General features: G+C 32.8%; 1 protein-coding gene across 1 annotated transcript; it reads right to left on the reverse strand.

Moving 5' to 3' along the window:
• Nucleotides 1-7,125: 7,125 nt before the first annotated feature.
• Nucleotides 7,126-14,732, reverse strand: LOC130897249 (uncharacterized). Its single transcript, XM_057806007.1, has 3 exons — nt 14,253-14,732; nt 11,295-11,461; nt 7,126-9,655 (listed from the first exon to the last, which is right to left on the reverse strand). The coding sequence occupies exons 1-3, from the start codon at nt 14,579-14,581 to the stop codon at nt 7,296-7,298; spliced, it is 2,856 nt and encodes a 951-aa protein (XP_057661990.1). The 5' UTR covers nt 14,582-14,732; the 3' UTR covers nt 7,126-7,295.
• Nucleotides 14,733-14,953: the final 221 nt, after the last annotated feature.

Consider the following 14,953-nt stretch of genomic DNA (forward strand, 5'->3'; position numbering starts at 1 on the left):
TCAATAAAATTGAGCTTTAACCTACTTCAAATAAAGTACTTGATAACCACAATGCTATAAACCACAACTTCAATCAGAATTTTCATATTTAATTTGCGTATTTAGGTGAATGATGACATCATTGCGCTATCATAACTTCAGATCTTATCTCCAAAAGTATTGCAAATTCAATGTACCAGATCAATCAACATACGAAGAAACGACCTTGGTTTTTTATATTCTGAAGTAATTGGGGAATTAAAGCTAAAATTAAAATAAAAAACATTTAGCATTCTGAATGGGATAATGTTTTTTCTTCTGTATAATTTTTTCTGTTAAATTTGTAATATTCTAAATAGTTAGATGCTATTCACTGAGAGAAAGGAAAATAAAAACAATGAAAATGGTTCCTTCTACATGAAAAAAGTCTGAACATTCAATTTTTAAGATATTTACGTCAATACTATGTATATTTAATTAAAAATTTGACAGTAGACGTGAAATGAATATATCAGTATAAAGAAATAATATTGAAAGTAAAAGGAAAAAATATATATTATTATTATCTGACATAAGAAGGTCCTAAAGATGTACTTAATTAGTTATTTGCCCTAGAGAAGCCTAACAGGCACACACAAATTGTTATTACGAATGTTATTGTAGTTCTATGAAGACTACCAGAACATCGGGAGTTTGGTATTTCTTTGCCATATAATCCCGAAAAACCAGAAACCCAAGCACCATTCATTTGTATGAGGTCGTTATATTTATTGTCATCATCAAATTCTCCTGGAGAAAATTTATTATCAACTATCGTTCCTGGAACAAATTTCTTATCGATAAACGCTCCTGGAATAAAAACATCTCTAATAAAACTTCCAGGAAGAAAAGATTCACCGATAAATACGCCAGGAATAAAATTATCTTTTATTGATATTCCCGGATAGAAAATATCTCCGAAAAAGTCACCTGGGACAAAGTGACCGTTAATGAGTGTTCCTGTGATGAATTTTCCATTAATGAACATACCATCAGGAGTACTAACTTTCAATCCATTCTTACACAACCCCAAATTATCCTTATTAAACAATTCTTCGGCAAATACACTTTTGATACCGTACAATTCACTAATCCCGTATTTTTTCGTCGTTTCAATCTTAAGAGTATCAATAAAACCATTGGGAGGTATGCCTTTGACATCAAAGTCATACATTCCATTTTGACCGTTCGTAATTTCTGTAATTATCGTGAAACTCGTGTTTGCTGTGTCACTAGCACCTATTACGGAAGGTGGGATAGTCATGTTCAAAGAACTGAATATAGATCTAACACCATTTATTTCACTATCGTCTATTTCACCACAAAGCGCCGTGTACTTTTCGTTACATTTGACATCTGACGGACATTTGGAGCATCCTTTTCCTCTCTCGTAAACGGGTTTACCAATCATATTTCCTACAGGACCGTAATTACACGTAATGAAGAATTTTTCACCCTCATCTTCTGAAAATGATTTTGCTGTTGCGCAACCAACTTTAAAAGTTTTCGCCCAAATTAATTGAATGAAGTGTCCGATGTCGGGACGGCCTGCAAAAAAAGCAAATGTGTTTTTCGAAATAGCATTCGATATTCAGGACATTTATGGAAAAATATTTAACGACATAAAATTATTTTCATCCATAACTATTAAATAGTAGAATTGTTTTTGGGATAAAAGAAAACTTCGAGTCTCACTTTTCATATGATTAATTTTTATGTTTTATGTTTTAGCACAACGTTTTCCACTAGGTTTCTTCAATGTGACCCTTCCAAAGAGGCAAGCCTCTCTCAATCTCCTTTTTACTGTAGAAGTACTCAAAATCAGATCCTTAGAATCATTGATCTCAGCTGCTATCTCTGGACCTGTGATTTGTCGATCACGTTTACTGATCAATACAATACAGTATTGTTTCGAGGCCTCACTGAACGTTTTTTGTCGTTAAAGCTTCTGGTGGATTGATCATATTGTAGGTCAGTCGAGGTTGCTTGTAATATGGTTGCTTTTGCCTAGACTATGAAGAACTAGACTATGAAGAACTAGACTATGAAGAACTATGCACAAAGTTCAACCACTAATTTCTAGAATTTACCTAAATCTGAATTTGCGAGAACCAGAACAATTCGTAAACGAGCTTCGCAAAAAGATGTATTTGAAAATAATAGGATGAGAAAGTGCAAAAGAGAGATTTGGCAAATGATATTTGTATTGTAAAAATGTGTGTTTACGCATTTCTCTGAAATATTATGAATGCTCCCACATATCGGAGTAAACTGTTTTCTTAGGCACAAAAAAATTAAGATAATGGAAACTCTCAATTGAAAACATATTCTCGAGAAAGGAAGACTAAGAAGAACTTGGTAATAATATTAAAACTCCGATACAGAGAATCGTATGTAACGAAATAGTAGTTTTTGCTTACCTTTTGGGAACTTGTCGATCACGTCCGCGGTATTATTATTTATTTCTTCGTACCACGTGATTACGGCTTGTTTCAAACCTTCTTCTGATTCAGTAGTAAAATACATATTCTGACCAGCATAACGAAATGTTTTCGTACCGCGGCAACTGTCGTGTTGAAACTTACAACTGAAAATAATTTTATGAGCATATATCCAAATAATATGCTTATCAATTCAATTATACCACGAAGGCCAAATAAAGCCTCAAGATATAGAAATATTCAATATTTTTAGAGTATAGGAAAATGTGAAGATCAATTATTGAACGAAACAGTAATAAAAATACGTCTTAGTTTAATGTATTGGTTTTCGTTCTTTTTTATTGTTCGTTATTACCATATTTCTGATGTCTTTTTGTATATGATGTACGCAAATAAACAGTTATTTGCTTAGTATTTGTTATAAATTGCTCTGGAAACATGACTAGCCGGTGTTTTAAAATTATTGGGGTCAATGTTGAAGCTTGTCCCAGAAACTAACTTTTCTTATTAAAAAATCATGAGGCTGAATATGTAAAACATTTTACACAAAACGGACTACATGTGTACTGTGTTCAAGAAAAACTATTTCATTACAAGAAATCTTCCTTCACCTGATTATGAAAGAAAATCAACGAAAAAAGTTTACTTTCATGGGAAGTGAAGAATAGTTTTGAAAAATAACCCTACGTGATACAGTATGAAGCAGACTTGAAATCAGCGCTTCTTAATCGCTAGGAAGCAGATAAAAATTTCTAACTTTCAAAGAGTTAAAAACTGTGGACCTGTGTGTAATCATTTAATCACTATATATTTATATATTTATAGCGATTTCAATAAGAAAATGGACGTATATTTTTTGACACTTTACATACTGTAGTAACTTTGCATATTGATTCTGAGTAGATATAGATTATGAAAGAAAATATTCCAAAATTAATAGAACATCTTAATGTGAAACTCATTAGTGACTGTTGAATGATGTTTAAGTTCAATAATTGAAAAGATGAGACGTTGTAAATGTAACAGTCACACAGGTTGATGAGTGTTTGTGAAACATGTAACAAAAGACGTTACACATTTAAATTTCTAATTTTTCGTGCCATTTTAAATCAGTTTCGATACTTACGTATTTACGTTACACCTAGCACTATACTCCAAGTCTTTATCGTAAGAAATGGTCATCATATTAGATGCAGGACCAGTAAAACCCCTAGTTTCAGTTCCACTTGCAATTTCGTTTCTCAACCGATTGTGTTCATCTACTATGAATTTTAAAAAATCTGGATTAGGAGGTAATTCTTGGCAACCAGGCTCCGGCTCGCATATTTCACCTCTTTCACATACAATATTCTCGGTTTGTTGACATTTTGGCCAATAATAATCACATACCTCATTAGAGTGACTTAAAGCTATAGTACTGATGCAGATGAAAACAAATGATTGTTTCTTCATATTATTACAAACTACCCACTTTTAGTTTTGTGTTACTTTATTGTGAAAAAATCACCTGCTTCAATTGACTATCAATTTATTTATGAAAAATTTTGGTAAATATTGGTCTATCTGATATACTGGTCACGATATCAACACTGATTTCCGATTGTAGATTATTTTTTGTTTTTCTCATACAACCGTTTGATATCAAGATAAAAAAAATAAAGATATCTTGAAAATAGCACATGGACTGAAAATTTATATTTAAAAAAATATGAACACTTTTGGAATTTTGTTTGCATCTGTAATACGTACAAATCATATCTGAATACCATCGATTACCTTAATCTGTGGGATTGTAAAAATTCCACACCACAAAACGAGGATATATTGAAAATTCTTAGCCTACAATAGAACCAAACAAAATTTCAATGTCAAAATATTTTATTACTCAACATATTCTCCTCTCGATTATCTCTGCAAACCAGACCTTCACAACTTCTATTATCTTCTCGTTGGAAGAAAATTTACGACGTTTCAAACTTTTTTTCCAGTTGAGGAAAGAAGTGATAGTCTGACGGAGCCAAATCTTGTGAATAAGGGGGATGTTCTAGTAATTCAAACCGTAAATCACGAATTTTGGATGCTTCATGGCAATCGCTAATAACTGAAGCAAAAACTTTCCAAGCAGATTTTTGGACACGTAACTTCTTAGGTCTCGGAGAACCAGAGGGTCGCCATTACATCGATTATTACTTCGTTTCTGGATCCCATAAATGTACCCAAGTCTCATCCATAGTAACAATTCGGTTTAAGAAGTCTACTTCGCTTAAAACATTTGGGGATCCATTTTCGCAGCAATTTTTCTCATGTCCAAATTGACGTTTAGCTCGATTCGACGGTCTGATAAAATCATGTCATGAACTTCATCGATATTTTCAGGACTGACACAGAAACTGTCCTTCCCGATCGGTTATCACTTCAATAGAAAAGTTACCTGTTTGGAAGATTGCAGTCCAATTTTTCGCGGTCGCATACGAAGAACACTGATCACCAAGGGTATTAGGCATATCTTCGTAAATCTGTTAAAATGTCAATATAGATTACTAAAAATTTAATCAATTGAACCAAGAATTTATATTATTCATTACGAGAAGAAACTTTATTGAGAAAATAAAACAATATTTGTGGGTCCTCAGGTTTTGCAGTACACACTTATTTAACTAAGTTGAAATTTCTGGAACCGTTGGAGATATCCATACTGAATACACTGTTTACACCACCTCGACACGAACACTCACAATTAAACTGTCTGATGCGCGTTCCGGTAACCAAGTTATCATTTTCAGAGACTAAATATAAACAGTTATTTGACTATTTAAATATATATTTTATACAATTTTATACAATTTCATAAAGGATCTTCATAGTTTTCACTAAGTACTGATTTGACAATATCCATAATCTTAAAATAGATTAAATTTTTTTAATTTATCTTTTAAACGTACCTACATTAATATTGGGTTAAACATACAATAAGAAGGCGGAAACTGAAGAATTGTGTCATCAAACTCTTCACAAATCTCATGTAACAAATTTTGTTTTCAAAATTAAATAAATCAACAAATTCTATCAACAGTTCATTTGTTGCTTATGAGTTTGGTTCCTCCTTTTAAAAGGTTTTTGAAGATTGATTACTCTATCAAATATATGATTGGTATATGTGAATACCTACTGTCACTCTATTCTACATTTGTATGAAAAAATTTGAATACTGGTCCTTAATACGGTCCTTAATATTCCTACCTTGGTACTCAGAACACATATTTGTATATAATCGTATGTATGTATGTAAATATTGAGGTTTCATATATACGGTAACCCAAAGGATCTATCATGTCCTCCTTTCTTGCTGCGATACTCAAGAATCCAGTGTTTACAACTGATCTGTTAATCTCACTGCGTTCAGAATGTGGGATGGCTATATCTACCAGAGATCTTCTTCTTCTCTTTCATGCGCTCCCAGGTGTAGTGCTTTGGAGTTCCTCAGTGTTTCACACATTATCTCTCTGTTGAGTCTAGCAACTTCATGTGTCTATTGAAGCGACAGTGCCCCGATAGGACTCCTGTTAGTACTCGTAATCTGTTTTTACTAAAGTTTATATATTCAGCAGATCTTCTCTGGTTATATATCTCTATAGAGAGTCTTTTCCTGTCTCATTCCCTGTAGGTTGTCCCAATAATTGGTTTTGCTCTTATCTGCCTTATTTTCCATTGCTTTGTCTATTATTCTGTAGCTGATACCACAGAAGGGTTCAGGTACCAAGAAGGGCTTGTCTGCTTTAGCAAGCTTATGACCTATTTCATTTCCCTTTAGTTCGGTGTGTCCAGGAATCCATTGTAGGGTAACTTTATTTTTCTTACCTAGCTGGTTTATTTTTTTTAGGCAATCCCAAACGAGTTTGGATATAATATTGGAGTTTAAAGCTCTAATGTTTGCTTGGTTAACGAATAGTATGATGATCTTCTGTTTGCGGTAGTCAATTGCATAGAATTCTGCTTAAAAAATGCTTGGTGTGTTGCCCAAGCTTCCAGAATGTTTGATTCTGGACCCGTACACTTCTATTCCAATTTAGATCCGTCCATATACCATTAAATGGCATTTCTAAAAATTTTCGATGCATCATCCATCCCAGGTTTGTTCATTATTTAGAAATGAACATTCTGAGTGATGTTTCTTCTGTACTAGGTTGCTAATTCCATCCCTTTATAATGCAATAGGAATTTTGAAAAAACTACGAAAATTATGAAATTTCAAGTGTAAAGCATTACTGAAATTTTAGAAAAAAACAATTATAGTCACTACGTTTCAGGGGTGATATTTCGGATAGGGGTGGGCTGAGGAAATTTTGTTGTAGGAAAGACCCACCTCAATTTCATGCGGAAAATCACCTCCTCAATTGTGACGGGTACTCGTACTTATACTTGGTTGCATTTTGATCAGATATTGAGAATTTAGTATTTCTTATTTCCATTTGATATTACCTGTATACTGATTCAATGTACATAAACTGCCAAGAACAGAAACCATCTTTTTAATTCAGGTAACGAATCAAAACACTACTTATCCAAAAAGTTTCTCAATCTTTCAAACTACCTATTAGTGACCTAGTACAATATACGAGGAAAGTTCAATATTTTGATAGGTTAGGTGATTTAATTCAGTTAGCAATAGGTTTGAAGGATTTATTAACAACAAGATTCCAGCTTACATATTAAAAATTATAAAATAAACTTATTATAAAGACGAAGTATAATGTTATGTATAAAATTCACCTCATAATTGAAAATCCACTTGAATGAAAGACCTTTATTCCTCACCAAAAACGAGAACACAAGTTTCTATGATAAAACAGTCTGGGGGTTGTCGTCGTTCTCATTATAGTATAAAGTTGGTTGATTTATGTTACTTATTTTACCATGTACTGGTTGAGGTAGCTCTTTTTTGATCCAATACGAACCTTTTGATCGACATACTCGTCCCAAAAGAAAACTGATTATAATGATAATGATTAAAAGTAGTGCACCTAAGGCATACCATTTCACTTCGTGCCATTTCATGAAACCTAATGCAAGTGGTGCTTCTGAATCTGTTTCCTCTTCTGTCTTGTTGTAGGTGATGATCTGTTTAGGAAAACTATTGGTTGAATCGATTCCTTGCTGAACAATATTGGGTAGACTTTGATTAGAAAAGGTGTGGTGCTTGATTTCTGGAGAAATTTGTCCAATCGTTTCTATTGGGTTAACTTTATCATCGATTATTGATTGAATGTGGATTTCTTCAGGATCGAGTGAGGGTATTATATTCGAGATTGTTGGTGGTTTTGGTGGAAGTACTATTTTTTCAAGGGTTACTTTATGTTTACGTGTTGGTTGAATTGCTAATCGATTTAGTTCTAGTAAAGGTATTGATTTCGGAGTTATAGGTTGTTTTGGCGAAAGTGTTATTTTTTCAAAGGACAATATAGGTTTGCGTGCAGATTGGATTGTTATTCGTTTTTGATTCGATGAGGGTACAATTTTTGACATCATTGGTAGTTTTGGTGAAAGTGTTGTTCTTTCGAATTGTCCTCTATATCTAGGTTTGTGTGTAACAGAAGTTCTGGTTGGTTTCAAAGAAAACTTCATAGGCTTAGGTACTGGAGTATTGGATTTAGACAGCTCAGATAGTGAATCTGCTTTTTGCTTATGTATTGGTTGAAGAGTTATTGATTCCAGATCAGGTGTAATTACTATTTCAGACATCATTGGTGGTTTTGGTGGATAAGTTATTACTTTTAAATGTAATTTTGATTTTGGATCCGAATTTAGTGGAGGTATTATGTGTGCGGTTTTTGGTTTACTGGATGGATTTGGTAAAATAGGAGTTGATGAAGTGTCTGATGTAAAAATAGTTAGTGGTTCTAATAAAAGTGGTGCCAAATTTTCAGTTACGTTTTGTCGTGGTGGGATAGTGAATGATTCAAGTTGAAATATTGAATTGTTTTCTGTTAAAAATATCCCTACATTTTTTCCAGAGGTTCTCAATAATTTCGATTCTTGTGTGGTTGGACCTTGTGTAGTCTTATAAGTGGTTTCTGTATCAGTTATTATATCCACCAAATCTGTGTCTAAAGTTCCAACATTTTTCAAGGGAACTGGAATATCTGTAACGGGCTCTGTAGTAATTTGATGTGAATATTTAGAATAAGATCTGTGAGTCGTAGAAAAAGACGAGTATTTTGGCGCTACTGCTCCCAGCCCAACCGTCTTTTTCACAGTTATTACTGCTTCATCTACACCACTGTCATCATTTTCACCGCCATTGACAATGTTTTGTATGTTCCGCCCCTTTCCTAGACCTCTATTATTGTTTTTCCCCAAACCCATTTTTGCTATAGATGCTCCCACTTCTTCATTCTCATTATTTTTACCATTTTTATGTTTATTATGATCTCTTCCTAGACCAACATTCACGTTAAAACCTCCGATTGATGCTCCAATTTCACCACTGTCTTTGCCACCTACGCTAAGACCTGTGGATAATCCTGTACCAGTTTCACCAAATCCCATTTTCATACCACTACTATTTCCCACACCCAAATTTAGTCCTGTTGATAATTTTCCGTTTTCTTTCCCTCCGCTTTTACCAAAACCTAACTTCATACTCCCTCCACGTCCTAAGCCTACATCTAGACCTGTTGATATTTCTGCGCTTTTTCCTCCACCATTGCTACCAAATCCAAGTTTCATATTTCTTCCGTTTCCTATACCTACATTAACGCCCGTTGACAACCCTGTACTACTTTTTCCACCACTACCACTGAGTCCTAATTTAAAACTTCCTCCGTTTCCTAGACCTGCGTTCAAGCTTGCGCTATTTCCTCTTCCGCTATTACTCAAGCTCAATTTCATACTTGACCTGCTTGTCGTTACCGCAGCAATATTCTCGGAATCTCCACTACCCCCACGTCCGTCTCCCAAATAAGACTGGTCAATATCTCCACACAATGCTGGATACAATTTGTTGCATTTAGTAAATAAACCACATTTACTACATGGAGATCCTCTGCTGTATACAGAATGACCAGCTCTATTACCAGCAGGACCATAGTTACACACTAGATAGTATTTTTCCTCAGTTGTAGACTTGGCTCTTGCGCAACCAATATGAGTCGTTGTTGCCCAAATTATTTGGGCGAATTCACTGATGTCTTTGTGACCTGTACAAAAATATCATTTTTATATGAGACGTTGAAATAACCAAATATAATTCATAAATTATTACACAAATTTAAAATCTCAGAATCTAAAAATTCTTAGATATAAATTACAATTTCACACATTTGAGTAATTTATTGGTTCGTTCCCACGGTTTTGTTTGTGAAAATATGATATTAAGCTCAATATCTTAATCGTAAGGAAATATGTGATACGCCACTGTTTAATAATAATCTTCTAAATTTGCAAATATGAATTCAAAATTTCATGCACCAAACATGTTTGTGTAAATCTAAGAAAATCAAGTAAGAATTTAGTAAAAACTATTATACTGTGTATCTATGTAAGTTGATGGCATATACTTTATTATTTTATTATTCTGAAAGAATTAGTTTTTATAAAAAGCTCTGCATAGTCTAAAAACCAACACACCACCAGCAGTCGAATATATATAAACCATATAGTAAGACTGTACTGGGCATTCGATGGAGTTTGTATCCCAATATTAGAACGAAATACAAAGAAAGTTACGGCATAGTTACCTCTAGCGAATGTTAGGGATATCACTTATAATTTCTTGTATCGCACCCCTTCCACCATTTATTTCTCTACTCCCTCAACCCCTTTGACTAATCACGGTACAGAGGAGTGATGAAAAGATTCAGTTATAATATAACATTTTCGAAAAAAATCAATTATTTCACAAGTAAAGAGATATGATCTACGAAAAATGTCGAGAGCTATTTGTCAAGATTTCCGTTGAGTTTAGACTGAAAGATAATAATTACTTATCTTCGAAAGCTCGAACCATATTATACAGGGGGCTCCAAAAAAGGTGATCCCATCTTTAGGATACATTGAAAAATATTTGGGGTTTGCTCAGTAAAAAATTTTCGTGACTCCATTTGTATTCAAGATGGGGCGTTGAAGAAAAAAAATTATACACAATTTTTACGATTTTGCTGCAGCTACTGGAAACATTGTATTGAAATTTTGTTTTCGAAGCATACAATGAATTTGTTATTATGTCTTCTCTCTCATAGAGAGCGATAGTTAAACTGTTCGAATTAAGTAGTATTGAACTTTTTCAATATTAGAGTGAACTTAAACATCAATTAATTTTACAAAAAAAAAGGTACTCTTAATAAAACTCGATATTGTGCGCCGTTTTCGGGATACTTTGATTTGAAAATTAAGTATAATAACCGATGCTGACATTTTCGTCGATTTGTAAGATCGAAATATGCTTGTTTATATAATACTTATATTAGTACCCGTGAAATATCACTCCAACACGACATTAGTTCAAAATCGTCCGTAAATATCTACAAATTGGTCTTTGAAAATGAACACGGTTGTCAGAACACGCTTCAGATGATGTAATCGTAAATATTGGAAGTAGTATTATGGAAATAAGAAGATACCCGAAATTCACGGTACAATACTTGTAGAATAAGCATTTATTTATCAATGAAGTGCAGTCTTTTATTTCTAAACTCAGTCTACATAGGATCTGCTGGTACCAGATTATGAAATATTATATGAAAAGCACCCCTTGCTTTCCCATTTGAGATTTTATTTCATTTTTTACTAATAGTTCATACTGATAATGTAAAAATCATGGAAATTTGTTATTAATACCTTTTGGAAATTTGTCTATAACGTTTGAAGTGATTTTATCGATCTCATTGAACCATACATTGACAGCATTTTTCAAGTCATCTTCAGATGTTGCTGAGAAATATAGATTTTGACCAGCTGTTGGAAATTTCATAGTACCATGGCAACTATCATGTTCATATTTACATCTAAAAAATAAAGATTTACTTATATTCATAGCTTCCAGTAACAGAAAAATATCATTATGAAAAATATATGCAATAATATTTTTTTGGTTTTTGAATATTTGACGTAATAAATATTTCTTCAGTACTATCTGAAGGCCAGGTTCATGCCCAATGGTTAACAATCCGTAACTTTTACAAGGACAAAATGTACAATCTAAAGATAGCAAATATGATATTTTTAACAAAAAGGTACTCTTTGTTCAACTCAATCAAATTTATGGTTTAGGAGATATGTAGATTTTCAGATCGTTATACATGCCTATGAAACCGTTCGTCTTAAAGAGATATTCTGAAGAAAATTATTATAAATTGTAACTATTTATTAAAAATACTTACAGAAGATATTGAAACACAATCAAACATGGAAGTAGAAGATTATCCAGTAAGACTGGCCTACGCTCGTTGGTTTCTAGATAATAGATTTGTTGGAAAAGTACTGTTTACTGATGAACCTGGTTTCACACGAGACGATTTTATTATTTCCCATAATTTACAGTTATGGGCAGATGAAACTTCTCACAATACAGACAAAGAATCAACATCTATTTTGTGTTAATGTGTTGTCAGGAATGGTGGGCACATAGCGTAGTCGCCAAGGTTTTGTTTTGCATAGGATCAACGCATTCAGTTCCATTTTCTTTATTGCAACACCCGAAATAGCTCGGAAAGGCTTTGAATAAGCTGAGCATTCACAAAAACGAGTTTCTCTTGATATGTGCGGTAGAGCAGATTGAACAATTTCTCTTTCGACATTTGAAATGCGTGTTGTGAAATATGTTTACCGTAATGGAGACTTTATTGAAAGATGAGAACCAATTTTCTATTGTAAGTGTCTCAGTAGTGAAGCAAATAATACCGGCTAATTTTTATAGACGTACCGAAATTAATGAATGGAATACACCCAAAAAACATTAATTTGAATTGATTTTCATTAAGATACTTGCTAATGAAATTATCGGGTTTTTGTGAATTCCATTTATTTCTAAATAGCCCATGTATAAAATAAGAACAAATAAGTCGTTTATCAACATAAAAACTGCTTGGATACTATATTATCAGATATTCTAGAAAAATTGTAAGTAACTAACATTTAATCACCAATTTATGTTGGTAAATAAGTAAACAACTCCATTTTATAGGAATATTTATAAAAGAAATACAATTTTCCTGATATTTTTATGGAAAATAGTGCTCTACAAAATACAGAAAAAAAAAAGAAAATATGACTACAGAAATAATATATTTGAAGTTAGAAATAAGTTAGTAGGAATAAAAAGATTGTTCATATCTGAAAAATACTCATTTAGAATAATGGGAAGTGGAAAAATCTGACCTTTCTCTTCCACATAGATAATTATGGAGTTTTTTCACACATTAATGTTTCAACTACACATTATTACTATTGAAAATGTACAATTTTCAGAGTGTAATTTTAATTAGTTTTTCGAAGTGAATATGAAAATTTTTAAGACTATAACTTGGTTGTCGAGTTAGTGTAATTTCAAGATAATTTGTATTCATTGAAATTTACAAAGAATAATCAATACTTAAAAAAATCACCATCTGTATGCATATTTAGTGTCGTGATCGTGTATCAAAGATATTCAATCATATACCATGTGTAAATTGCTTTGTAAAATGTTAATAAAGTTAACAAACTGCTCCCGAGATCATTAAACTGTTGGACACGTTTTCACGGGCATATGTGAAGAAGAAACTTTACTTGAATAATAAAAAAAGTGTTCGTGCCATTAAAAACCAAATATAGTATTACTTCACGAACTAATCAACTTGAATAAAGCCTGTATATTGAATAATAGTGATTATTTCGAGCCAATTTTCATTTTGATGCTATTTATTCCACACACAGTGCTTACTTATTTTTATTGTTCGTTCCATTCCTTTAAATATTATTCAAGGATACAGCGATCAGTTCTAGTAGCAATAGTGCAATGGACAGAACAACATCACGTATTAGCCATTTGAACATCACTTCAAATGAATCTGTCATCACTATTCCAACGAAGCTTTCTTTTCATGTCAAGCGTCATAGTTCGACACCTAATGACATTACGATACTTCCTTCAGCACACTCCCTTTGTGTAACAGGATAATTTACAATAAACAATCCGGCAAGTCTTGTTTGTTAGGTGAGAGCTTCCCAAAATGTTGACAGTGTCATAATTCCTCGAAGTCCTCACAGCTCGACTAGGATAATGTTAGATCATAAGCTTTCTAAACGTGAAATGATTAAGCTCACTTCAATTTGACAGCTACCAACCCTTAAGAAGAATGCGCAGTTCTAAAGTTACGGTGAGGTGTGGTGTGTCAGCACTATTGAAATTTGGGATTGAATAGAAAGGAACCAGAGTTCAAGCGAATGCTTCTTTAGAATTTTGTTTTGGATTTTCATTTGCATGCAGATTTGCAATTTTGGAACGATGTTGATGTATGTTTTGTTATGTACTACTCCTTATGTATGTAACATATCTCTGTGTATTAAAAAGTACTAAGATCCATTGGAAGCAAAAAAATTTAATAATCAATGAAAGGAGAAAATAATCTAACATTTTCCGCAACGATAAATACCTTCAGCTACAAAACTCTTTCATGTTCCGAGAGACAAATTTTACATAGCAATGAATAAAAAATAGATAAAACGCATTACACATTACGAGATTATTTGAAAAAAGGCGTTTGAAGGACCTTTATGTCGAAATATATGAAATAACGAGTGGCCCAAAAAATTTACCTATTTACGTTACATTTTGCAGAATATTCCAACTTTTCATCGTAAGAAAGAACGTGCATATTGGATGCAACTCCTGTATAACCCCTAGTTTCTTGTCCACTAGCGACCTTTTGTCTTAACCTGTTGTGTTCGTGTAATATAAATTTCGAAAATTCTGGATCCATTGGTAAATCCTGACATCCTTTGGTTGGTAAACACTTTTCATCTCTTGAACACACTATGTTCTGAACAGTCAATGAACAGGCAGGCCATTGTACATTACACATTAAACCACTTTCAGTTAATGCTATGGTGGTAGTCAATATAAAAATTAAAATTGTTCGCCTCATCTTTTGTTTTTTATTGAAAACGATTCGGTTAAAAAACTTGAAATTTTTCACTCAAACATGCTAATAAGCACCTAATTTATCAAACAAATAATAGCTGTTAGCAGCTTTACTGGAAGTACAATTTCTCTTAGCTTATCAGTTCTGATTATGTGTTGATTATTTTAACAAAATTATTTTAATAAAAACAATGACTCAGTCACAAGGACTAAACTAATCGTGAAATCAATGTCAATTGCTGCGATTTGATAAAAGTTATGGAATAGAAAAAAGGAAATTAAATGGCAAATATTAGAAATTCGCGATCAAATAAAAATTTCCTAGCGTGAAATAAATTTAGTTGAAAATCCTCTGATCGTCCCACATTGGGATTAT

This window comes from Diorhabda carinulata, chromosome 8 (assembly GCF_026250575.1).
Source record: "Diorhabda carinulata isolate Delta chromosome 8, icDioCari1.1, whole genome shotgun sequence".
Taxonomy (NCBI): Eukaryota; Metazoa; Arthropoda; class Insecta; order Coleoptera; family Chrysomelidae; genus Diorhabda; species Diorhabda carinulata.

Excerpts from the sequence above, each read along its gene's own strand:
- LOC130897249 (XM_057806007.1), bottom strand. The coding sequence starts at position 14,581 with ATGAGGCGAACAATTTTAATTTTTATATTGACTACCACCATAGCATTA. Across the intron at positions 11,462-14,252 it reads GCAAAATGTAACGTAAATAG|ATGTAAATATGAACATGATA; the intron begins GTAAATTTTTTG and ends TTTATTTTTTAG. Across the intron at positions 9,656-11,294 it reads TATAGACAAATTTCCAAAAG|GTCACAAAGACATCAGTGAA; the intron begins GTATTAATAACA and ends ATTTTTGTACAG.